At 44.8% G+C, this 24,627-nt stretch overlaps 1 protein-coding gene across 3 annotated transcripts in view; it reads left to right on the forward strand.

Annotated features, from left to right (window-relative positions):
- The window catches only part of LOC146834618 (vitellogenin-A2-like), a 512,107-nt gene that overhangs the window by 157,382 nt on the left and 330,098 nt on the right, over positions 1–24,627 (forward strand). For all 3 annotated transcript variants that reach the window (XM_085602090.1, XM_085602091.1, XM_085602093.1), the window contains exons 8-9: positions 16,907–17,064; positions 17,141–17,306. In XM_085602090.1, coding sequence (XP_085458216.1) covers positions 16,907–17,064; positions 17,141–17,306 — 324 coding nt within the window. The remainder of the gene's footprint in view (positions 1–16,906; positions 17,065–17,140; positions 17,307–24,627) is intronic.

The following is a 24,627-nucleotide window of genomic DNA, read 5'->3' on the forward strand; positions in this document are numbered from 1 at the left end:
TCCTCTGTATTGCACTGCATTGTTTGCCTCTTGCATAAAATATTACACCCAGAAATTTGTACTCCTGCATGCGATCCAAATCTTAGCCATCTATATGGAAAGTTGGCAGTGGGCATCTTCTCGTGGTCGCTAACATTGTTTTTGTTTTTATTAAGATTGACTCCTAGCACGTGATTTGCAGCATACGGGGCAGTTGCATTATTTAATCGCTGTAGTACGACCTTGATGTAACTGATCAGAACAACATCGTTGGCATACAGTATGTGAGAAGCGTTAAACTCAGACACCATGGGAGAATGTGAATTGACACTATTCAGAGCAGTTGTCAGCTCCGCTAGATACAGATTGAAGAGAAACAGAGTCAAGACACATCCTTGTTTCAGGCCATTGCTCGTAGGTATTTTCTTCGAGATCAATGCACCTGTGCCCAGCCTTAACCATGTCCACGTATCAGTGTAAAACAGTTGCATGACTTTTAGAAGAAGAGGAGAGATTCTCAAGCTTTGCAGCTTGGTCCAAAAGATGTTACGCTGTACCATATCAAATGCAGAATGAATGTTTACATAACACAGATGTAGATTTGAGGAGGGGCGCCTGGCTTGGTCGATTAGCAGAGCAAGCATTAGGATGTTTGTGGCTGTGCCTGTTTTCTTTGTGGACCCGTTCTGGTTCACCGGAACCTATGAGCCTGCCTCAGCCCAGATTGTGAAATCAGCAAGCAGAAGTTTGGAAAAATATATTTCCTCTCATCAAGTTGTGGTATCAACCGATAGTTGGAGGGTAGAGTTCACTTTCTTGCTCAATAGATCAGGGCCAACATTTCTCCCTGCCAGCTCTCTGGAATTACCTGGTTGATAAGAACATGGTTGTACAAGGTGGACAGATGTTTAGCTCAATAGTAGGGGCTTTGTTGGAAGATCACTTGGGGTAAACCATTGGGGCCAATACAAATCTTTGTTTGACTTTGTTGACTCCCATGGGGCTTTTTGGTATAGTGATCTCAACTTGGGGAGGGTCACACTCCATAGGGTCAGATTTGAATTATTTCAAAGCATGGTTCAATTTATTTTTAGCTGTTAGGAGTTGAGCTGAGATCCTCCTGGGTTGCAATCCTGCTGGAACTGAAACTTTTGCTGCCCCTCAGGAATGTTCTTGATCATTCAGAAGTAACACCGAGAGCTGGGCCCATTGATCCAATGGGTTGGAAATTATTTCACATTCCAGCTCCTATTTGTGGCTAGTTTTGCTTTATATTCCACCTTCTTGAATGATCCTGTTGACCAGTGAAGCATTCTGTAGTTGGTAGTAGAGACTGTGCCTATGTCCAACTGGGCTTGGTCAGGCGGTGAACAATGTAAGCGTAGCAGGATCCTTTGGGATTGATGGTCACTTTCCAGACGGCTTTCCAGTTCGTAGTGAGCAATCACATAAAATAGAGTGAGGGAGATAAAGGTGTAATCAATAATTGAGTTGGAAGTTGCAGAGTGATAGGTTGGCTGAGCAGGGATATCTTGGTTACTTCGAACATTCAAGGCTCTCAGACCCACGTGCTCCACTTCATTTGCAAATAGTCACCCCTTGGCATCCTTTCACTGCGTGAATAGTTGAAAAGAGGGAATATGCTAAATCAGATCGAATACTTCAGTAGTGACGGCCAAGATGTTGATTGTTTCTTGCTTCTTAGCAAGCGAGGGATGGATATATGTGCCAGAATATCTAGAGCCTCTAGGGACCAAGTTTCTTGAAAGATCGCCAAGTGGAAGGATTTAATGTAAGGATCTAAGGATCAGCAAAATGATTACTCTATCAGTCCTTCCGGTGCCTATATGGATCTGGTTGCAGGGCGCCTGGAGCCAAGTCCAAACAGCTGTAGCATGGTGAGGTTGACTTTGTGGCAGTTGAGCCTCGTTGTGTCTATTTGTGCTGATGTCTTGATCACTTATCATTGAGACCGAGTGGCTCCGAGCCCCTTGAGAACTGACGTAGGCTCAGTTTACTCTTTCGCTTCTAGCTCCCTAGTTTGATCTCGCTTGCCCCGTTTTCCTGGCTGAACTGGGGAAGAGTGGCTTTTCCCAGGGCTGTGATGCATACAAAATTAGGGGTAAGCTTCAACCGCATCACAGGAGATCTCAATACCACATTTTCCAAATGCCTGCTTCTCTGCCCACACATGCTCTGCCAGAAGGCCAGTTGCCAGTAGATGACTGTGGCATCTTCCCTGGAGGAGTTTAAAAGGGTAACTGAGTGAATGTTCGATGATTTGATGTGTGTTAGAGAAGGGATTTCCTGCACCATGCGTAGCATAGTGCTTCTTTTCTGTTATCAAATTGAATGAGGTTGGAGGGTTTTTTAGAGACAGACAGCCTTCAATGTTTTCTTTGTACTCAGCAAGCTAAGATCTATGAGAGATTTCTGTTTTATGGTAGCCTGAGGAATGGGTCTTGCAACTTTGCCTGTAGTTGAGAAGGGGCCCTTTGATGAGTAGTGAAGCTGTGGTTAGGTACCAGGCCTTCTTTATAGATTGTTCAGAAGTAGTTTCAGTTCCCGTTATCACCACAGAAACTGGTAGTTATTCTAGTTGGATGGGGTGTGTCTGCCAAGTTAGCTTCATTAGTTGTTGAGCGGTTTGCTGGGCAGATTCCCTCTCTTGTTCTCTGTTCACGATCTAAGTTGGTCAGCAGTTGATAAATGCCTATGGGTGTGAGACCTATCGTGACTTTAAGTTAGAGTTTGGAATTCTCTGATCTGCTGTTAACTTCTTTGGCAATATTTGGTCCACTGGGCAACACCTCTTCTTCTCTTGGGTCATTGGCCACTTCTTGAGACTTAGTGAGCAATCTGAAGATGGAACAGTCTGTGCCGTTGGAGGACCCTTGATGGTTTCTTTATTATGGGATTTTCTGAGTCTCTTACATTGTCTGTTCGTAAGATTATCTTTTCCAAGTCCAGAGCTTGAAGCAGGCTTGCTGGACAGAGGCTGAATAGTTGAGCTGGTTTGATGGGCGGGATCGAACTTGCCGTGGTTAACTGTCAGGTTGCTAGGGATTGTATGCTAGTGTTCCTATGTTGTCCAGCATTCATTTGAGGGCTTGAGTGCTGCAGGCCATTAGTGGATTAATTGACCGGCTTTATAAGAGTGACGTTTTGAGTGGCTGGAGGATCAGGCTTCATCTGCAGTTTTATGACTGTCAGAACCAAGTCTAGGATGCCCGGGAGGCATGTCAGCTTGTCAAGGACTGGGCCGCATTATAAGGATGGAACTGGTTGCGCTGCATCTTCTTGGGCACGCTTTACCAGTGAATTTAATGCTCCAATTTTGGAATCAGTAGTCGTGATGTAGACTGCGATAGTGTTAAGGAGATCTACCTGCTGGTCTAGCTTGCTCGACTAGTATGTTAGAGTGGTTACAACAGACTGAAATGAGCAGGTATCACTTGTCTCACCTTGCTGCCGAAGCGTTGATCTTTGAAGGATGTCCAAATGGTAGCTGTGACAGGAGATGTCGGGCCTCGCTGAAAAACATGAACTTACTGAAAGCCTCTTTGGGCCCAAAGATGCCTGAATCTCAACCGGAGATGAAGGAAATGCCTCGGCTAGCAGTTCCAGAGAGGAAGATCTTCTACTTGGCCAAACTAGGGCTACTCTACTTATGATCAGGGGCATAACACAAGCCTCCGCAGCCCCCGCGGTGCGGGGGGGGCCCGAGCTGCAGGGGGCCCCTCAGCACAATACTTAGGTTTGAGAGCTCTGGATTAAATTCGGAGCGAGCGGGCCCCCTCAACTTTTCTTACGCCACTGCTCAAAAAGAAGCATTGCACTCACTGTTTATTTGGCTGCATACTCTGAGAATAATTTGATAAAATGACCATCATGATCCCAGAACTATATGCTTCAGGTGCTCCTTGCGACTTCAGCCTAGAGTGAAGAGTAAAAATAGCTCGGCCCAAGAGAGTGACGTGGAAGGGAAATTCAATATTCCTAGTTAAGTGTTCACAAAAGGAAATGGTTTTAACCCATGCCATGCTAGCGTAAGCTACTAACCAACCAAAGGGCCCTTGTCATGTGCACGTTCTGTAAAGTATGTTGCGAGTCCGATTTTGTGAAGTATTTTTGTGGCAAAGAAGGAAAAGAAGAAATTAACTACATTTCCTGTAACATTTCCAGTGCTTTTGTGTGACCACAAAAGTAATGCATCTAAGCGGCTAGGGGGCGTTAAGTAGTTGGGGTACACCAGGTAGCCAACAGGCATGGCTAACGGTTGGGCATTTAATGGAATTTAAAAGTTTTTCTGTGAGGGTATGCTCTTTCTTACTGCTTGTGAAAGACTTGTGGACCTAGAGTTAGTAGAGTTAGTCACCTTTTTGGCCTTGTGTGTTCAAAAGGACCAATTTAATATTCGTTTACCCTCCTCTGCACAGGGGCTCACGTGCGCAGTATACCTCGTTTCTCTGCCAGCAGCCATCTTCCTTCATCATTACCAGCCTCCTTTATAAATCATTCATTCACCCGTTCCTCAGTGGCCCCAACTGAGTTGTTTACCAGGTACAAAATAAAAGAAACGTACAGCGAATCTGAAACGAAGATTCTCCAACAAAAGAATCGATGAGAAAAATGGCATAAACGTAACACACCAGAAGAGAATGTAAAAATATCCTTGTGGAGATCGTGAATGGCAGGTTTATTGGATTGCTGAACCTAGTTCTAGGGAAAACCACGGTTCAGCGGATGCCAGGTGAATCCTTTGCTTATGTGGAAGTATGTTAAATATTTGGTACACAAGTACACCAGGGGCCATGTCACGTGCATTGCCTGCTATCTTCTGAGCTGATGAAAGAGCACGTGTGGACTAGCATTTGCGCCAATCAAACTGTGCAAAATGACATTTACCTTGACCAATCCCTGCAAACGTGACATAAGCACAGTGCGAAAATAGCAATTTCACTGAGTCAGCTGTGTGGTTGCTTGCACCTGAGGGTGCTTGTGTATTGTGCTGTCTAATTTTTGCCATCATTTCACAGATATGAAGGTGCGCTGCCTCTGCCACATGCCTTCAAACCATCAGACCCTCTTGGAACAGGAGATAATTGGCACACGTCTTCTGGCAACTGCTTTAACATAACTATATTGTGCTGCTCACTAGCAGAATTCCAGACTTTTGTGGCTTTGTGGTGACAACAGTGGTACTCCTTTTAATGTAGGTGACTGTTGTCCCCATACCCAAGCATTGACAGTACTAATGATTGGTGGCAGATGATTCCAGTCTCAGAGTACAGTCTTTTTTTATCTTTTTAGCTGAACCTATCTTAGTTAGGGGTGTTGTCTTCTAGCTACATTTGTGAAGAAGGTCATTATTAGAACCCACTTTCTGCCTGAGTGCAAGTTAGTGCTTGCCTACATGTGAGGAGGCCATTCAATATAATGAGTTTGCCCTGTGTCCCTCAGAACCTGGGTTTACAGTTATAAACGTGTAGTTTATACATGTCAGGAGGGACAGTGGTGTAACAATAGCCCCTGCAGCCCGGGGGGCCCGGAGCTTCAAGAAGCCTACTCTGGCACTGTGCACGGGCAGGCCTGAGAGCTCCTCACTGGTTCTGGATCATGGGGGAGGCCCCTTCATGCACTTTGCAGGGGGGGCCCCCCGTAAGTTTTGTTACGCCACTGCTTTTGATCACTGACTTAGCTGTGAGCCAGGGCATTTTCGCTGTATTAGTCTCATCATTTTTGGATTTGTCTGAGTAAGGAATCAGATTGTCATCGATAAAGAATGATCTACTTCCCCGATGACCTAAAAACCCTTCTTTTTGCCAGAGTAATCATTAGTAACCACAACGCCATTAGTAGGCTCTGGTTGGAAGATGCCGTGGGCATTTTCCTCTGTACGGTTTGGCGCAGAATGTGGAAGTGATTTGAAACCCGTATTTCCATTAGGATTACCTATTGCCTGGATTGGCCTCTTTCCCTTGCTTCCAAACTCTTTTTTTGCTCAGTCCTCCTATTGAATGGTAGTCTTTCTCTTTGGCTCTGCTGGGATTTGAGTCCCAGAACTGCCATGATTGTCTTTCAGCCGTGGGTCAAATATGGTGGGTGATTGTGTCTGAATGGGCGTTTTTAGACCTTGAGTGAATTCATTATGAGAGAACAATGATTCCATTGGATCCTTTACAAAGGTACTTTTTTTCCAGAAACTAGCCTGTATGCTTTGAGGGTGGGTTGCCAGCACTGGAGGTAAGAGATGGAGTCCCACAACCTGTTGGGGGATGCTTGCCATGAGCGACGTAAGCTCCGATGGTTCATTATTATTTGTTGGAGCATTAGGGGCGCCTCTGCTTGATCCTTGTAGTTGCCGGCGTCGCCCTTGTCTTGCCGAGATGCATGGTCACTTTGGGGCTGTGATTATCCAGCGGAAGTTAGTTAGCTAGTAGAGAGAGACCGGAGGCCTGTTTGTGGCAGCCAAGGCTGGGGGGTGGGGAAGCACACAGCGCAAAGTAAACCACACCATGGGCCCAGCCGGGCCACTTCCACTTGCCGCCAGCTCCATCCCAAGGAAGTGCACACGGAATCTCCTATGCCGCTGGTCGAAGGTAGTGAGCTGCAGATAACAGAGGACAGAAGGCAGTAGGCAGCTCTAAAGGCAGCTTAGGTGACCTCTGCATGTCACAGGTCTAATGAATGTACAGCCGGATGAATGAGGGAGCGGTGGACTGGCCACCCTAAGCTGGTAGGCAAGCAGCAGGCTTTCATGCCAGGATGCACAGCTTACCAGGCACAGCTCCCAGTGCTCCTTGGCATCCGGATTTAATTTGGGTTCGATTTGGGCTCAAATTTAGCTCAGGCTGGATTGGAGGAGAACCCCCTGCAGAGGCACACAGCAGGGAGTGCGTTTTGTGGGCCCTCCATAGCAGGGACATCTTAAGGATTTTGGGGGCCCTGGGCCAAACATATTTTGGGGGCCCCTGTTCAGAACAGCTTTGAATTTATGATCCAATTTGAGCCCCTGTGTCCCACGCCGTTTCAGCTTCCGCTTCCTCAGCTGCGTTAGCGATCCATTTTGCATAATAGGCATTAGCCTATATATTCCTGATGTAAACAGATGCGCACAGCTGACAGCAGTAGGATTTAGTGTTTCCTGCCCTGCTACTAGGTTTTTAATACTTTTTAAATTGTATATGTGTGGCTGAATTACTCTGTGCTTTTCAACAATTTCTCCTACCTACGCGCACTTGCACTTTACGTGATTTTGCTTGCCTACACCTCCTTAGCTGCTCTGATACGCAACTCGCTTTTCCTCCAGTCCTGGTCCGCCGCGGCTGATACGCCGATTGTGCGGAGGGTTGGGGCTACTATCGGGCTCCTCACTTCCACCCACGCAGTTTCCGCTTCCTCAGCTGTGTTAGTGATCCAGTTTGCATCATAGGCATTAGCCTATATATTCCCGATGCAAACGGAAGCGCGCAGCTGACAGCGGTAGGATTTAGTGTTTCCTGCCCTGCTACTAGGTTTTTAATACTTTTTAAATTGTATATGTGTGTCTGAATTACTCTGTGCTTTTTAACAATTTCTTCTACCTACGCGCACTCGCACTTTACTTGATTTTGCTTGCCTACACCTCCTTAGCTGCTCCGATTCGAATCTCGCTTTTCCTCCAGTTCTGGTCCGCTGTGGCTGATACACCGATTGTGCGGAGGGCTGGGGCTACTATCGGGCTCCTCACTTTTGCCCACGCAGTTTCCGCTTCCTCAGCTGCATTAGCGATCCAGTTTGCATCATAGGCATTAGCCTATATATTCCCGATGCAAATGGGGGCGTGCAGCGGGAGCACCGCTGGCATGCCAAAGGCAAGCCCGTCTGTGCCCGTCAGCATCTCGGAGACGTCCAGCGCCGGCCATGCTGCCCAGTTCCCCTCCGGTGAGTTTCTTCCACTATATTACACTAGCGAAAAACTGCTTAGCCTTAGGCGGCTACCATTATATGAGTGTACAGCGGCTGATCCGAGCTTGGAGGTAGACTTTCAATGCAATAAGTGCAACTTGTCTCTCCTCCAGCCCAGGAAACTCACACCTATGATCCTCCCACGCAACAATAAGTGTAAAAACAATAAGAAAACAGAGAACTTAAAGGTCACCCTTTTAAATTGTCGCTCTATGCAAAAGCATGAACCACACATTTATGACCTACTTTCAGATGAACAGCCCGATCTTTTATTTTCACTGACACCTGGCTGTCTCAAGCCTCCAACCCTATCACCTCAGCCATCCCTACTGGTTATAAAATCCTTAGGAGGGACCGACCGAGTGGGAAGGGGGGGCGGTGTTGCCATAATTTACAATCAAAAACTAGACTGCTCTCCCGTCCTGATGGAAAACATTGAGGGTGCAGAGACCTTAGGCTTCTGCTGTACCTTATCCCCCCATCATAGCACAGCTGTTTTTCTAATTTACAGACCTCCCGGTGCAATTGGAAATATTATTACTACACTTAATACAGCCACCACATCCCTGGACTTAAAATATAACAACTGCCTTATTCTGGTAGATTTCAATATACATATGGACAATGGAAAAGACCCTCAAACAATTTCCTTGCTGGAGACACTGCAGGCCTGTAACATGTTTCCATCTATTTCTTCTGCCACCCATGATAAGGACCACATCTTTCACAACTTTTACATATCAGTAAGCCTAGCTCTTCCCATTACCTGGTCGGACCACCTCCTAATAAAATTCGTCATTCCCAACTCTGCCACAGCTCCTTGAGCTAACGCAGGGCAGAGGATCCCTAATTACAGGATGTTCCATGAAATATCCATCCCGATGTTAGCAGACGCCCTTGGTTGTTCCTCACCGGAGCGGTCAGGCTGCCCCGACTCGGACGCCCTCTCAATAGATTAATGGCTCCGAACCAACATTGGTGCAGCGGTACCGGTTGTTTCCCGCTCCTCAAAGAGGTTGGCCCCATCATCTCCATGGTTTAACGATTCCCTCAGATTTAGCAAATAAATTGTAGAAAAATGGAACAGAAATGGTGTAAATCCTATGTACCTAAGGACAGGAAGGTGTGTAAAGACACCTTACATTCTCGTGAAGGCAGCAAAGAAAAACTTCTTACAATCCAAGATAGAAAATGCCTAAAATAAGAGTAAGAAAATCATTAGCATAGTTAAATCCTTCACCGCCCCGAAAGCCGGCACAAAGGAAAGGCCATGCACGGAAGAATTGTCTAAGCAAAAGCTCAATTCTTCCACAAAAAGATCTCTGTGATCTAACAAGCCTTAACTAACATCTCAGAGGAAGAACTGACCTTCTACCTTAGTTCTAATAGCAATTTTCACCTCTTGGATCCTCCATCTTCACTAGCTTTCCCTGAGTTTCAGCTTGAAGAGTCACTGACCCTTCTCCAAAGCATTAAGTCTGGCTCTCCTACCAACCCATGGCCTGCGAATATCCTGCACCTATTAGCTCCCACCATAAACCCCACGGTAAACCAGCTCTTTAATGCTTCCCTCCTTCCCTCTCCTAAGGCAACATGCCGAAATTATGGAAGAATGCTAAGATTCTTCCACTGATAAAAAAGGCTAATGCCAAACCGACAGACCCTGCCAACTACAGGCCAAACTCCCTTCTTTCGACCCTCTCCAAAGTATTAGAGAAGCATGTAAACAAGGCCCTGCAAAAACACGTTAAAGATGGGAAGCTCCTTCATGAGTCCCAATCCGGTTTTAGGGCTAACTACAGTACGGAGTCGCTCTGCTGGAAGTGACTGAATTTCTTAAGGGTAAGCTGGACCAGGGAGGCAAGGCTGTTCTTTTACTGCTCGATCTGTCGGCGGCCTTCGATATGGTCCCACATGAGAGGCTCCTGGAGAGACTTGCTAACATCGGCCTGGGGGGGACCGCCTTAACATGGATGTCATCCTTCTTGGCGAATAGATCTCAGGCCATCTGACCCCTCCTTTCCAATCCCCAGATCTGGGCATGAATGTAGGTATCCCTCAGGGCTCCATTCTCAGTCCTGCCCTTTTTAATATATATCCATCTCCCCTTGCATTTCTGGTAGAGGAAGAGGGCGCCAAAAATGTTTCTTATGCTGATGACACTCAGCTGATTTTTACATGTGAAAAAGGAACCCACTTTGACTGGGCAACGATTAGGTCTTACCTCACAAAGGTTTTTAACTGGCTTAAGATCAATCAGCTGAAGTGCAATCCTGACAAAACTGAAGTTGTTTTCTTTGGTAATCCAGAAACGCCTGACTGGAGCTCTTGATGGCAAAAAGATCTGCCGCCCCGCCCGCGGAAAAAGACGAAAGTAAAAAACTTAGGAATTGTCATAGACAAGACACTCTCCATGCGCTTTCAAATCCAAAATCTAACTGGCGCTTGCTTTGGCATACTCCGTATGCAAAATAAATTCCTGCTACTGTCACCGCTTGAGAGCAGAAAGATCGTGGTGCTGGCTCTGATGACATCAAAGCTTGACTATGTCAACAGCTTGTACCTCGGTCTTCTCAAATCCCTTATCCAGCTCCTAGAAGTGGTACAGAACGCGGCGGCCAGAGCCATCCTGAAACCTAAACCCAGATCTAGTATGACCCCTATTCTTAAGTCTCTACACTGGCTCCGCAAAACAGAACAGATTGACTTCAAAGCGATGACCATCTTCTTTAAAGCTTTCCACGGCTTAGGAGCCGGCTACCTAAATAAGCGCTTTAATCACCACACAACATCTAGACCCCTAAGATCTTCCAATGCCAACCTGCCCATTGTGCCTAAAATATGCCGTGCCCGCACTGTATGCAGATCCCTCGGCTTTCTAGGCGCAAAATTGTGGAAGAGACTCCCTGAATCTCTGAGACTAATCACAGACTCTTTCAGGAAGAACTTAAAAACCCGGCTTTTTAAGAACATATGGATATTTTACGCACATTTTCCTCTTGCTGTCATGCGCTAGGACACTCTAGTCTGAGTAGCTGCGCGCTTTATTAAATACACTATTTCATTTCATTTCATTAGGTCCCTGACAGTGCAAAGGAACACTCGTCCAAATTCTAAGGGCCTTATTTATGAGGCCTTGCTTTACTTTTATGTCGCCGGTGCGTCACTTTTTGTGACGCACGGGCAGCGTAAAAAATGTGCCATGTTGCGCCCTATTTACAAAGTGACGCATCTAGGCAGATGCGTCACTTTGTAAACCCCTGCACCACATTATACCTGCGCCTGGTATAATGTATGCAGGGTGGGTGTTCCCCCGCAAAAAGCCTTGTAGAAGTGGTGCATTGAAATATATGAGAACTCAGTGCGCCACTTCTAGGACGCCATTGCGTCAATATCTTACACCTGCCTCACAGCAGGCGTAAGACTGATGCAGGCCCTTTCACATGGGGCATGCCCCATGTGAAAAGACACATTGCTGGAGTTGCGTCTATTTTCAGACACACCCCAGCAATGCATCACTTTTGCACCTACAGATACGTCAGAAATACTGACGTATCTGTAACTCCTTGCGACATGATGCGTCATACAGTAAATATGACGCATGTATCATATCGGAAGCAGGGCGCACTAAGAAGTGACGCATCCCTGTTTTGACACAGCAGTGCATCACTTCTCATAAATAAGACCCTAAATGTGTTTACATCTAATATTCAGGGATAGTTATGTGTGTTTTCAATATTGTAACACAGCAACAGCTCACCAATATTACTGCAAATAGTCTCTGTGATACCTTCCCATTTCTTATATGTTAGGCCTTGTTTTAATCTAAAAGATACTTTTTTATGTATATTGCATGAAACATAAGTACAATTCTCTGCAAAATGGCTGTACTAGACTCTCACACATCAGGCACGTAAAAAATAAATTAAAGGAAAACAGTATTTAAAACAATCTGTTTAAGAAATATTCAAGGTCATTAGGGCAAAACTCTGGAGAACGTAGCTGACTCTGTCAGGGGGCCCCCTGAAAGGCTGGGGCCCTGGGCCAGAGCCCACTTTGCCCATGCATTAAAACGTCTCTGCTCCATAGGAGCAAGCCGCGCCGACTGTTTTTGCAGGTTTAAGAGAAGACCGCGGCCCACCTTCACACCGTCGCTGCCCACTTGTGCCAGCGGCTGCACGCACCAGTCCATGTGGTTTGTGCTGTTCCATGCAGCAGGCCGAGCACCAGTTCTGCTATAGTCCCCGTTTTGCACCGCTGACCGCGAGCTGGAAGGTCTGCACCCTGGAGTGACTGTGGATCCAGACTTGCGGCCTCAACCCAGGAATGCCGGGGGGTGGGGAGGTGGCCAAGAGCCTGATGCCAGGTGGGGGCAGAAGCCAGGGGCCGCTGCAGAACTGGTGAGGCCGCCCTCGATGGAGCTGCGACGTGTGACATTAGTGACTTCTAGTGTATCACGTATTGCGTCCTCTCCTCTCTCTGTTTAGCAGGCAGGGTTCTCGTTTCCTGTGGGAAAGTTTATGCTAGTGTAAATCTTACATTCATCCAAGTGGGGTTCATAATTCATGCCAAATTTTTTGTTAGGTCCCCCCAATAACTCTATCTGAAGGTTGAAAAAAATAGGAACAATAATGGAGCCCTCCAGGAGAGCTGTGCTTTTCCACATGGATTTCCATTTTATGGTCAGATATGCGAGGCAAACTGGTTCAACATTGAATCCTCAAATCTTTGGGTCTGATTATGAGTTTGGGGGTCTTGGAGCAGGTTTCCACGCCAGCCCCCTGCTCAAAGACTGCTAAACTCGACTGCTTCTTGCCTACCAGTTCACAAGTATTTTGTGGTTGGGCGGGTCATATGTGAGCCTTTGAACTGCAGTGCAGAGAGAGAGCCAAAGCAAGTTCCTGCATGACATAAACTTTGCAGTCCATGCTGTGCAGGAACTGGAGTGCATGCACACAGGGGGACACGCCATGTGTCCCCCTGCATGCGCCCCCATGCACAGGGGCACCAGGGGGCCCTTCTGGGCCCCCTTACTTTCCTGACCACCACACTTTTCAGGTGGGATCACCATCATGAAAAGTGTGGAGGCCAGGAAGGTCATAATATACTTGGTGGTGCTGCAGCGGCACTGCCATCATATCACTGCCCCAGACTGCCTTGCCAACATTGAGGTATCACGGATCCCTGACAGTTGCAGCGGTCCCATGGAGGTCCGACTGCCGAAGTTGCAATATGGCGATCGGACCGCCGGTGCAGCGTTAGCCGTTATGCTTCAGTGGGATTGGCTATCCTATGGGATTTATTCGGAAATAAAGAGGGACCCCCTTACATCCAAAGGAATAGGGTAAATACCAAAGTATCACGAAAGTTTTATCCTTTGGAGAAAAAATCACCACTTGCGTCAATCTGTTCCAATCATTCTCAGTCACTCATGCTGCCTGCAATTATTGAAAGTGAGACCATGTATTTCCAATAGACAATCCTGACAGCATCAAATGTGATAGAATACCAAGTCGATTTATTACATTTTTTTTAAAAACAGCTAGAATATATAAATAACTCTAAAAATGATGATACATGATAATATTCTTATCCAACAAACAATTCTAACAATACAATAAGCCAAGGCTAATATCACTTTTACTTAAAAAGGTATGTAGAGAAATCAAAATAAAACTAAAACAGAAAGAGAGTACATGTCACAAGTGTAGCTGTTTTTTAAAAAACATTAATAGATCGACTTGGTATTCTATCACTTTTGATGCCGTCAGGATTGTCTATTGGAAATACATGGTCTCACTTTCAATAATTGCAGGCAGCATGAGTGACTGAGAATGATTGGAACAGATTGACGCAAGTGGTGATTTTTTCTCCAAAGGATAAAACGTTCGTGAAACTATCCTATGGGCTGCCAAACTCGAAATTAGGCCCTTAATCTGTTCCTCTGAGTTTTGAGGAGAATATTATGAACAGTGGTGTTGAATGCTTCACAGATGCTGATGCGAATTAGGAGACAAGAATCACAATGATCCAAGATGGAAAGGGCATCATTAATGATTATTAGAAGTGGCCATTCCTATGATGCTTCCTGGCTAAAGCCAGATTGGTCTCCTGATAATTTGGTACCTGACATGTAGTTTTTTAGTTGGTTAGCGCAGCAGTTTGCAATAAGTTTTAAAAGAAGACTGGTAATGGGTCAGTATTTATTTGAATCAATAACGTCCCTAGCGGATGGTTTTAAGAGAGTTTCCACTTGGCTAGTTTTTAAAGAGTCCAGTTCAATGCCTCACTTCAGAGAGACATTCGAGATACTCAGCCATAATTCTTCAAGTTATGGGATGATTTCTTTATCCAAATAGGCAGCAAAGGGTGTTTTCGATGTGGGATGATGGTTTACCTCAGTAGGGGGATCCGATTAGATGGGATGAACAGAACTGTGAATCTGTGCATAGAGGGTTAAGAGTAAATCAAAGATTAGGTTTTGGGTCAAAGTTTGCATTGGGGCACAGATTCGGTGATTATTTGAGCATGGCTGTTAAATGATACGGCATTTGCGACTTTGAGAGCCATGTAAACTAGTGTCTATATAGTTTGCTTTTTGACTCTTGGCAGCCATCCTATTTAGTGTCAATATTCATAGGATAGTTGAGTGTGTGTGTGGAAAAATTACAGAGTATCCTTGAACGATTGTCTATTGTTCAGAATAAAAGGAGGTGTCACTACCAGTAGGGTGGCGTAGTAATGTCTAAGGACAAATACAGAAAGTAATGTTTTGGTTGGGCTAAATGGGGTGTAGGGACACATTTTCCAAATACTAGGTACCAGATATTTATCATCTGGTGCTCTAGTAGTTATAATGGTATCTAGACGCATGGTTGAATTTAACTATACCAGTGCTTGATTTGAGCCCATGGTTTACTGTGCTGGACACAGGCACATAATTGTAAACACCAGCTCCTACAACAGTCTACCACGTGGTGGCACTGGCTGTCTAACTTCGAGAGGAGCACAACAACAGATGTTTATTAATTCAAGATACATTAAAAATAACTATTACCTGCGCTCAATCCATTCTTGTTTTGAGGGTGTGAAATAGTTTGAATAGTCACAATTTTAAGAGTGTGATGGTCAGTAATTGTGTCGATACTCTCATTGGCAGAGCTGGTCAGAGCAATGGTTGGTGCAAACTGCAGTGGCCTCCTGCGAGGGACCCAGCACTTTTGTTTTTGTTTACAAATTAAGCACAGAAGTATACACAACAATTCTGGCCGATTATGATGGCACCAGAGTGTCTGGAATTAATAGTATGGGAACACAGGACCGAATGCAGGTAGACAGCTAGCCGGAAAACACATTCTAGCAGTTGTAGAAGAGTTCAGCAGTGGCTGTGGTAGTTATGAAGTAGTCCATGTTCGTAGTTAGGATCAGGCATACACCATCATTTCTGGCTGATGTGCTATATAATCGAAATAGAAAGATAGCAGAGTTAACAGGAAAATAAATAATTCCAGTCACTAAGACATAGGAAGTTAGTGAAGAGTTTCATATGTGAGATGCCACATTGACTGGCCTAGTGACCAGGTCCAAACATCAGGCTCCCCTGAGTGTATTAGGCCTTTGCTGATGTGCCGGGGCCAGGCAGTGGATAATAATGGCGAAGGTGAGGCGGAGTGGAGAGAATGTTACTAACCCAGTACACATCTCTAAAGCACCTGCATTAACCAACCAAGCTATCTATCTACCTGGCATTGAGACTTGTGACCTCAGCAAGTGAACCATCCAACTCTTTGTATACAACATATTTGAGACCATTAAGCGTGGGTGCAAAGGATTGATAGGGGAATCACAATTTAGTATGAACTTCTTGTTACACGAGGCATACAAAGTAAACTGTCAGGGCCAGATTCAGTCCTCTTTACATTCTGAGACTAGTATCTTTGTTTTTTGAAAGACTGAGTATCCGAGTGCAAATGAGAATGAGCGGGGATGAGCTACTGCGAATGATGGGAAGGGGGAGATTTAATAAGGGAAAAAGGCAGTGGCATAAATGGATGCTCGTCATGAGAGTCTCTGCCCAGGAGGGTGAATGAATGAAAGGTGAATTTTACATTACTAGTTTGTGCACATGTAAAAACAAACGTTTACATGTAAAAACAAACAAGCACATCCACATGCAGAGATGGGAGAAGAGAGCATGCATACCTAGAACTTCTTTAATTTCCATTAAATGTTCTGCTTCTTAAAAACCCATTTACTCCCCACTGTTTAACTCCTTGCTCTGACTCTTAACCTTCGTCTTCATCCCAGTGCTTAAATTGTAAAAAAAAAGAAAAATTAAAAAGGAGTTGCAGGGACCTTGTGAGGAGGCCACCACAGCTTGCATCTGGGTGATTGCCACTACCAGCCCTGCCAATGACAGGACCTACACAACTTGCAATCACCACACTGCTACAAGTGAGACAATTCAGCCTGCTTGAATCCCCCAAAGAGATAAGAATGGCTTGGGCGGCAAGTATTATTTGTTATTAATGAATATTTAATTAATAAACAAATGTTGTTCTGCTCACCTATAAAATGCACAAACAGCGCCACCATGTGGCATCTACCATAAGCGCTAATGTTGATAATTATGTGCTGGTGCCGAGCACTGGAAATCTTAGGCTCACATTAATACATGCTTCAATCTCATTTTGGTGCGGGAAATTCAACTGAGTCCAATCCACTAACTAACCGTCAGCCAGAAAAAATATTCACCTTTTTTGGAGACTGGTGGTTTAACTGACTATTTGGTAGAACTATATTAATTCTGTTTCCAAGAGGTATCAAAACCCCCTTGCTTCCGTACCTGTTTCTCACCCGGTGAAATATGAAAATATTCTATTGCTTCCCATTGCACCACCGCATTGCATTATGTTCAAACCTTAAATTCAATGCATACTGTCACTGAGGCACTTCTCTTCCTCTCCCTTCTCTGCAGATAGCGGACACCCTGCAACATTTAGTGCGAACTAATCAACAGCGCGTTCACCAAGATGCACCAGCCACATTTCTAAAACTAGTCCAGATTCTGCGCACTTTAGACTTTACCACTATTCAGTCAACGTGGAGGCAATTTGCAGATAAACCTGAACACAGGTAATGGATCCTAGTGCAGTGTCACTCCCTGAAACTCTGATGTGTGTGATTTAATGTACTTTTGCTTTGATTGTAGACAGTGGCTGCTGAATGTGATCCCAGTGGCCGGGACCATTGATACCCTGAGGTTTGTCAAGCAAAATATTCACAACCAGGAGTTTAGCCACCACGAAGAAATCCAGGCGGCAGGGCTTGCATTGCATTTCACCAAAGCGGATCATCCCACCGTGCAACTAGCTACAGTAAGTAATCAATTCAGAAATAAATGTGGCAAGGAGTCAAAATGTAATCCAGCTTCCCCTCCCCAACATAGCTGATTAATGAGCACCACAGAACAATGAGCTTTGAAATGAATCCTAAACTCTAAAGGGGAGTTCGGCCACGTGGCAATGGGTGTTGCATACCCAATCCCAGTGTAATAAAACACTGGATTGCATACCGGTGCTGTATGTCTGCTGGTAACCTCTAAAAAGGACCTTGACCCAGCAACCTCAGAAACTGCTAGTGGCAGGGACCTCATCGACACCACTGCCAGGACCATGAAGCCTGATCTGACATTGCAGGGGTCATTATGGCTTATGACCTTGAACCTTCCCTTCAATGGGAAAAACGTCAGGCATTACTGGTTAGATCTCCTTCCCATTTCCAGCTAGCAACGCCCTTAAAGTCTTCCAGGATTAGGGAATCCCTTTGCCCCACCTGTGGGATTCCTACTCGTCAGGACACGGACAAGAGAAGTTAATGCAGTGGTAGAAAAAGCCCACTTCTTCGGCCAAAGCCAGTGACTTCTCTGTAGACTAGTCACCCTTCTCAGTGCCATTTCAGGACGCCCATCTCAGGAGTCCCACTCCAAGCCAGGATACAGCTCGCAGGCCACTCATGCTGCATTGCCCATCCAGTATCCCAAGAATAGCCAGAAAAGGGCAAGTATACCAGTCCCACTACTTCCTTGTAAGGAAACCCCTCCATCCTGGATGTTTGTGACCAAAACCAGCATCTCTTTCTTACACTGCAGCAGTTCAAAATGCTGCCTGTGGTTTATGTACCAGCAGCTTTGCCGACCAATGGCACAATGCGCTCATTGGATATTCAAAATGACTAGCTTCCTGTGCGCGTCCTGAAGAACCACAGGAAGAGCTTCTGCTTCATGGTGCAGAATCAATACTGCCAGTGGAGGACAAGAGTGTTTAGTCTCAGCACAGCTCCTGGGGTCGTTCCAATTGTCCTAGCCCCAGTATCTTTAGCAGAAGATTCCCTACTACTAATACCTAGACAGGTGTATCATTCTAGCCGGGTGCAGGTATAACTAAAATTGCTTTATTGAGACTTAAATTATATCTTCTAGTGACGGCATTTATTTTGGGCCTATTGGAGAAGACAACCGTAAGCATGCATATTCACTCCTATTATCAGTGTAAAGGATATGGTCAGCCTGTGACTCCCAACAGCTACAGAGTGAGGTAACATGAATATCTTTGCAGAAGAATACTGACATAACCATCTAGAAAGATTTCTTCATGAGATCAGATTTGGATCATAGCCTTCCTTCGTCCAGAGAGGGTGACAGACATCAACCAAAGAGTCAGTCGTTTCTTGGCCCACAAGACTGGGACAGACTTCTTTACAGAGGGATCTGAGACTGCAGGTGACTTGTAATATGCATATTACTCTTTCTCTTTGGTTAACTGCAAAGAGACCTTTTGTGACAACCAGAGGCACTGCAGCCTGTTTGTTTTTTTAAATTGAAAGTTACTGTAGTAATATCATTTGTTATTGCGGTCTGCGGCAAAAGAGTGCAGGAACATCGGTTTTTACTAGAGTCAGCATCAAGTCTGCAGCACTCCTGCCTGTGACTGGATGTCTCATTGCTGACCCAGAGGGATATCTATGCATGTGTGCAGCTCTACAGTTGTTTGGTGTGTGCACTACCTTCGCTCTTCAGGGATGGTAGAAGGTGGAAAGCTTTTCATTGCCCTTCTCACCATGAAGGTCTCCTTTATGTATTTTGTTTTGTCCTGTAAGGAGGAATGGCCGTGTACAGCATTGTTTCTTGCTCTTTATTTTGGTCTTGTATTCGTTTTCTTTCAGTCGTACTCTGGGGGAGGCTGGTCATTGCCGAGCATTTTCAGCCTCATGTAGAAGCAGATTGGCCTCATACAGTTATGAGCATCAGTGTTTTGTGGCAAGACCTACTTAAGTGATCCAAGACAGAAATTAGGTTGTATGGCCCTGGAAATAAATTAATTTCGATGTCTCCAGAGACCATGGCCATCAATAGCACAAGACAGAATTGAAAATCAATGTTCACATAAAACATCAAACATCCCTGGCAGCAATGACCTCCAATGGCCCCGGCAGCATTGAATATCAGCCGTCCCTCGCATTTTTGAACATCAATGGCATCTGTCAGTAATAACCATTAATACCCCCAGGCAGTAATAAACTTCAGTGGCCCTCTGGCAGCATTAATGTTCAGTGGCTTCTGAGAATCAAGGTCTTAAATGGCTTCTCTTAGTACTAAACATCATTGGCCCCAGGAAACTTTCAGCATCAATGGCCCCACACAGTATTGAATATCAATGGTCTCTGATGCATTTGAACATGAATTGCCTAAGGCAACATAGTGCATAAATATATCCAAGCAGTAATGAACATCAGTGGTTGCAGACTCTGTATGCTGCCACTGTAAGCTCGGCAGAGCTGGTCCCTCAGAGTGCTTGCCATCAGGGCCGGCTTTAGCGCTGGTGGCACCCGATGCGACAATCATTCTTGGCGCTCCCACACCCCATGACAGCCTCCTCGGATTCTCTCACTACCACCGGGCAAAAGTGCCCCTCTTCTCTCCAATCATAAGTTATTGCTAAATACATCGTCTCTCTTGAGGTCGGCGCCCCCCTCCACGGGTCAGTGCCCAGTGCAGCCGCACCAGTCGCACTGCCCTAAAGCCGGCCCTGCTTGCCATCATTTGTGAGCTGGATGTTGGCAACTGCCTGTTGGTTAATCCATCCTCCTCCACCACACAATTATTGAAGGAGGATGGAGTAAACAGTTGTCAGCTGTCTTGCTTCACACCGTCATCAAGAGGCTCCTGTACTCCGGATCAACTGGAGCCCAGGAGCCCTACATGAAATGGTTAGGTGACATATCGGATCACAAGCCCGCTTCTAGCAATCGCCAGGTTGCTCAACCACAATGCATGTCAAGACAGCGAATGCTTGATGAGTGTTAGGTGTCACCGTTCATTTAGTCACTGTTACACTATGTATTAGGGCATTGCCACATACTGCTTGGGTTTGGGGTCAGTGTGGTCAGTTGTTGTGGAGGACAGAATGCTCATTACACCCTGGCCAATGGCAACATGTGGGGAGAGGAATGACTGGAGCATGTGTGGAGGGAACTTTAGCCGGGTCGGGTAGCTAAAGTGGTATTGGGGTGTATATCTGCAGAGTCCTTAACGGCTCATGGCCCAGGCATGTAAGAGTTTTAGAGCAGTGTTGAGAAGACTCAATGCTGGCGGCATTGTGCCTCTGCTGTGGGTAAGGCTGGGAGCATCTTCAGATGTATCCATCTTCCTGCAGTGGACAGAAACCTTTTTTAAGAAATCGCCCTGGGTCACTGTTGTATGTAAAGACAAAGTTGGAAGGCCACAGTGGAGTGTGGGACCCCAACCACTTTGGCTAGACTTGGGTCCTTCATCATTGAACCCCCAGCCCTACGTTTTCCCTTTTTGATCCTGTATGTCATTTGACTAAAGAGAGATTGCTCATACCCCCTAATTGTTACAGGATAGAGGGAAATGTTCATCTTCTCTTATTTCATTTTTAATGCAAAGTCCGTGAACCTCTTTTGTAATCTGCAGGTCAAGCAATACAAATATGCTTCCATTTTTTATTTTCTTTGGCAAGTTCGACCCTTATGAGCGTGTATACCTATCTCTACACAGCTGCATTCTTTTCCTGTCATGATGGCTTCCACTGAGAAAACGCCTGCTGCTAAAGAAACATTTCTTTGGTGACAGCCAATCAATGTGTTTGCATCTTCTTGTTTGGATCCTGCGACCCTTCGGGGATTTGCTGATCGTACAATGGACAATGGGAGCAAAAGCTCCCTCAATCAAACAGGTTATATTATTTCTAAATCTCAGAACTGGATTGGTAGTTTATTCGTATCATCGACATTTTGAAGCCCTCCTGCTACCTTTTGATAAGGACAGTATTTTAGAAACTTTTTTTTTTTTAAGTTTAAGTTTATTGAGACCAGCAAGAAAATATAATACACAATGAAAATCCGGTCAGAGAACATGAGTACTTATGTTATGAACAATAAAGGATATTAAGCATAAAGGGTACAATAAACATGGTGACCTAGAAAAGAAGAAGGGAGAGAGAAAAAGAAAAGAGGGGGAAGGAGGGGAAGGGAGCAATAAGAATTTCGTTGGGGAGAGTTCAGAGCAATCAAGGGCAACAAAAGAGGTAAAATGAAGCATTACATTGCATGTATTGTAAAACTCTAAAACGCATATAGTGATGTAAAGGGAGGAGTACAGTATACAAGAACAATAATAAATTATTCAAACAAAAGACAACGAAATTAAATCAAGGCGGTTTGCGGACATCATCCGATGTTCTCACAGTAACAGTAATGGGAGTATTTGGGGGGGGGGAAGCAGATAAATATGTAGTGAGAGGAAGCCATAACAAATCCCTTTTAATTGCTAGTGAAATAGGGGTAACATAGTTGGTGTCAAGTCTGTGATTAAAACAGATGGCGTTCCACCAGGCTCTGTAAGTGACTTTATCCGCGTGTTTCCAATTCAGGGTAATTAGATGTAAGGCTATAGCAATTAACAAATCTATTAACTGACAATGTGTTGAAGGATGAGGCCATGAGGGGGATAGGGAACCAAGGAATATATTTGAAAGGGAAAAAGGAACTTTAGTGTTAAATATCTTGTTAATTTGAGACCAAACTAAGAGCCAGAATTTAGCAATGTAAGGGCAATCAAATAGCATATGTTTTAAGTCAGCCTTTAAACATGAGCAGGACCAGCAGTGTGATGAAGTGGTGGAAGAAAAGGAAGCCAATTGTGCGGGTGAGTATAATGCACGGTGGTATACAAAGTAAAGAGTCTGAGTGGTATTGGCCGCCCGCGAAGTTTTATGAATCTTTAACCACAGCTTGTCCCACAAAGGGACAGACCAGGAATGTAGTAAATCTTTTTCCCATGCCAGTTCAGTCCTTGTTTTGCACCGCGTTGCCAGAGATAAGAGACCATTGTAGAGGGAAGATGCAGAAGGGGAAGCGTTTATCAATGGAAACAAAGTAGAGCAAGTTGTGGGGAGGTTTGGAGAAGGTGGGAGCGATGAGAGATATTGGTGAAGAGAGGGAAGCAGAAGGTCATATTGCTTTTTACAGGAATTAGGAAGGGTAAAGTCAGATTTGAGGACTGAGAAGGGAAGAGGTGTACCGTCCATGAAGAGTTGGGAGATCCATTTCAAGCCCTTGGAGTGCCATATCTTCCAGTAGAAAGCACGATTTTTAATACGTAGTAACTTATTATGCCAAATAGGTTGTTGAGAAAGTGAGTCACGTGAGGGATAAGAGGCTGGTAGGAGAGGAGTTAAAAGTTTTCGCGTGTGAGAGATAACAGGGTGACGCAAAGAAGAAGTGTGCGCAGAGAAGGCAAGGGATTCCAAAAAGGCGAAGGGGGAAGTAAAAAACTTCTCGATGTTAAGCCAAATTGGAGGATAGGTAGGAAGGTCCGAAGAAAGCCATGAAGAGGCTTGTTTCAGGGAAAATGCGTGGTGATAAGATTTAAAGTCAGGAAACTTAAGCCCACCATTTAATTTATCTTTTTTAAGAGTAGATAAGGCTATCCGAGGGGGTTTACCTTTCCAGAGGAATTTTAGTAAAGTGCGGTCTAATGTCTTAAAGTAATAATCTGGGATGTGTACAGGAATCATTGAGAGAGAATATAAAATGACGGGGGCAAGCATCATCTTAATGGAGTCTAACCTACCCCACCAAGAGAGAAAAAGAGGGTGCCACTTGGTAATAGAGTCCTTTAGCTTCTTAGTAATGTAATCAAAATTGTGTTTGAGAGTTTCGGAAATAGACGGGGAGAACCATAATCCTAAATATTTTAATTTAGAGGATTGCCAGGAAAAACCGGTATGATCAAAATAGTGTTTAAGACACAAAACATTGAGGGGCAAGACTTCACATTTATCACGATTTAGGCGGTATCCTGAGAGTTTTGAAAACGCATCTACTTGGGAAAGGAAAGGAGGAAGAGAAGTATCGGGATTAGAGCAGTATAACAGTATATCGTCCGCATAAACAGACATTTTGACTTGGTGGGTACCTAAATGGAATCCTGTAATTAGGGAGTCCTGTCTGATTTTGGTAAGGAAAGGCTCCAATGCCACTACAAATAGGAGAGGGGATAGGGGGCAACCCTGCCGTACACCTCTTGAAAGAGAAAAATAATCGGAGACCTTACCATTAGCAAAAATAGACGCTTTAGGACCAGAGTATAAGAGAGAAATAAAGGAAATTAACTTAGAGGGAAACCCTATCCATTGAAGAGCGCGGAACATAAAGTCCCAGCCAATCCTATCAAAAGCCTTTTCGGCGTCTAAAGCTATGGCAGCAAGCGGGTAGTCTAAGGAAGAGGCCTTGCTAAGAATGTTAAAAAAGACTCTAGAATTATCAGAGGATAAGCGACCTTTTACAAAGCCCGATTGCTCCGAACCAAGAAGCTCAGGTAAAATTGGGTCAATACGTAAGGCAAGAATTTTAGCAAAAATTTTATAATCCGTGTTCACTAAAGATATCGGGCGATAGTTTTTACAGAAAGAGGAATCCTTGCCTTCTTTGGGGATTAGGCAGATCATAGCATCTTGGAAGGTACCTTGAGATGATCCGTTTGCGATAAAAGAAGTAAACAAAAGAAGAAGTTGTGGGAGGAGGAGTTTCGAAAAGTGTTCATAAAATTCGATGGTAAAACCATCAGGACCAGGGGTTTTCCCTCGCCTCAAGACCGATACGGCATGAGAAATTTCTGCTAGTGTGATATCTGACTGCAGTGAATCAAAATCAATATGTTGCGAGGGAGGAGAAGGGATGGATTGGAAGTAGGAGGAAAGATCAGATTGAAGAGGTTGGGCCTCAGGGGTGTAGAGAGTTTTATAAAAGGAGACAAACTCATTTAAGATATCTTCATCCTTGAGAAGAGTGTCACCATTGGAATTCTTCAGAGACTCTATCCTAGTTCTGTCTCGCCGAGATTTTAGATAGTTGGCCAGTAGCTTCCCCATTTTATTCTGACCTCCATAGTAACGAGCACTACACTTCAGGAGATAAGAAGAAGCCGCTTCTGTGGATGCTTTATTGAAGGTAATTTTGGCAGTGATAAGATCTTTTAAAGAAGCTTCAGAGTACGAGTGGTAGTAGGCGTATTCTAATTTTTTAATTTTGGCAAGCAATTGAGCCGATTGTTTCTCAAAAACTTTTTTCTTCCGAGAAACAAAGTTAATAATAAAGCCTCTGGCAGCTGCTTTA

This window comes from Triturus cristatus, chromosome 4_2, assembly GCF_964204655.1.
Source record: "Triturus cristatus chromosome 4_2, aTriCri1.1, whole genome shotgun sequence".
NCBI lineage: Eukaryota > Metazoa > Chordata > Amphibia > Caudata > Salamandridae > Triturus > Triturus cristatus.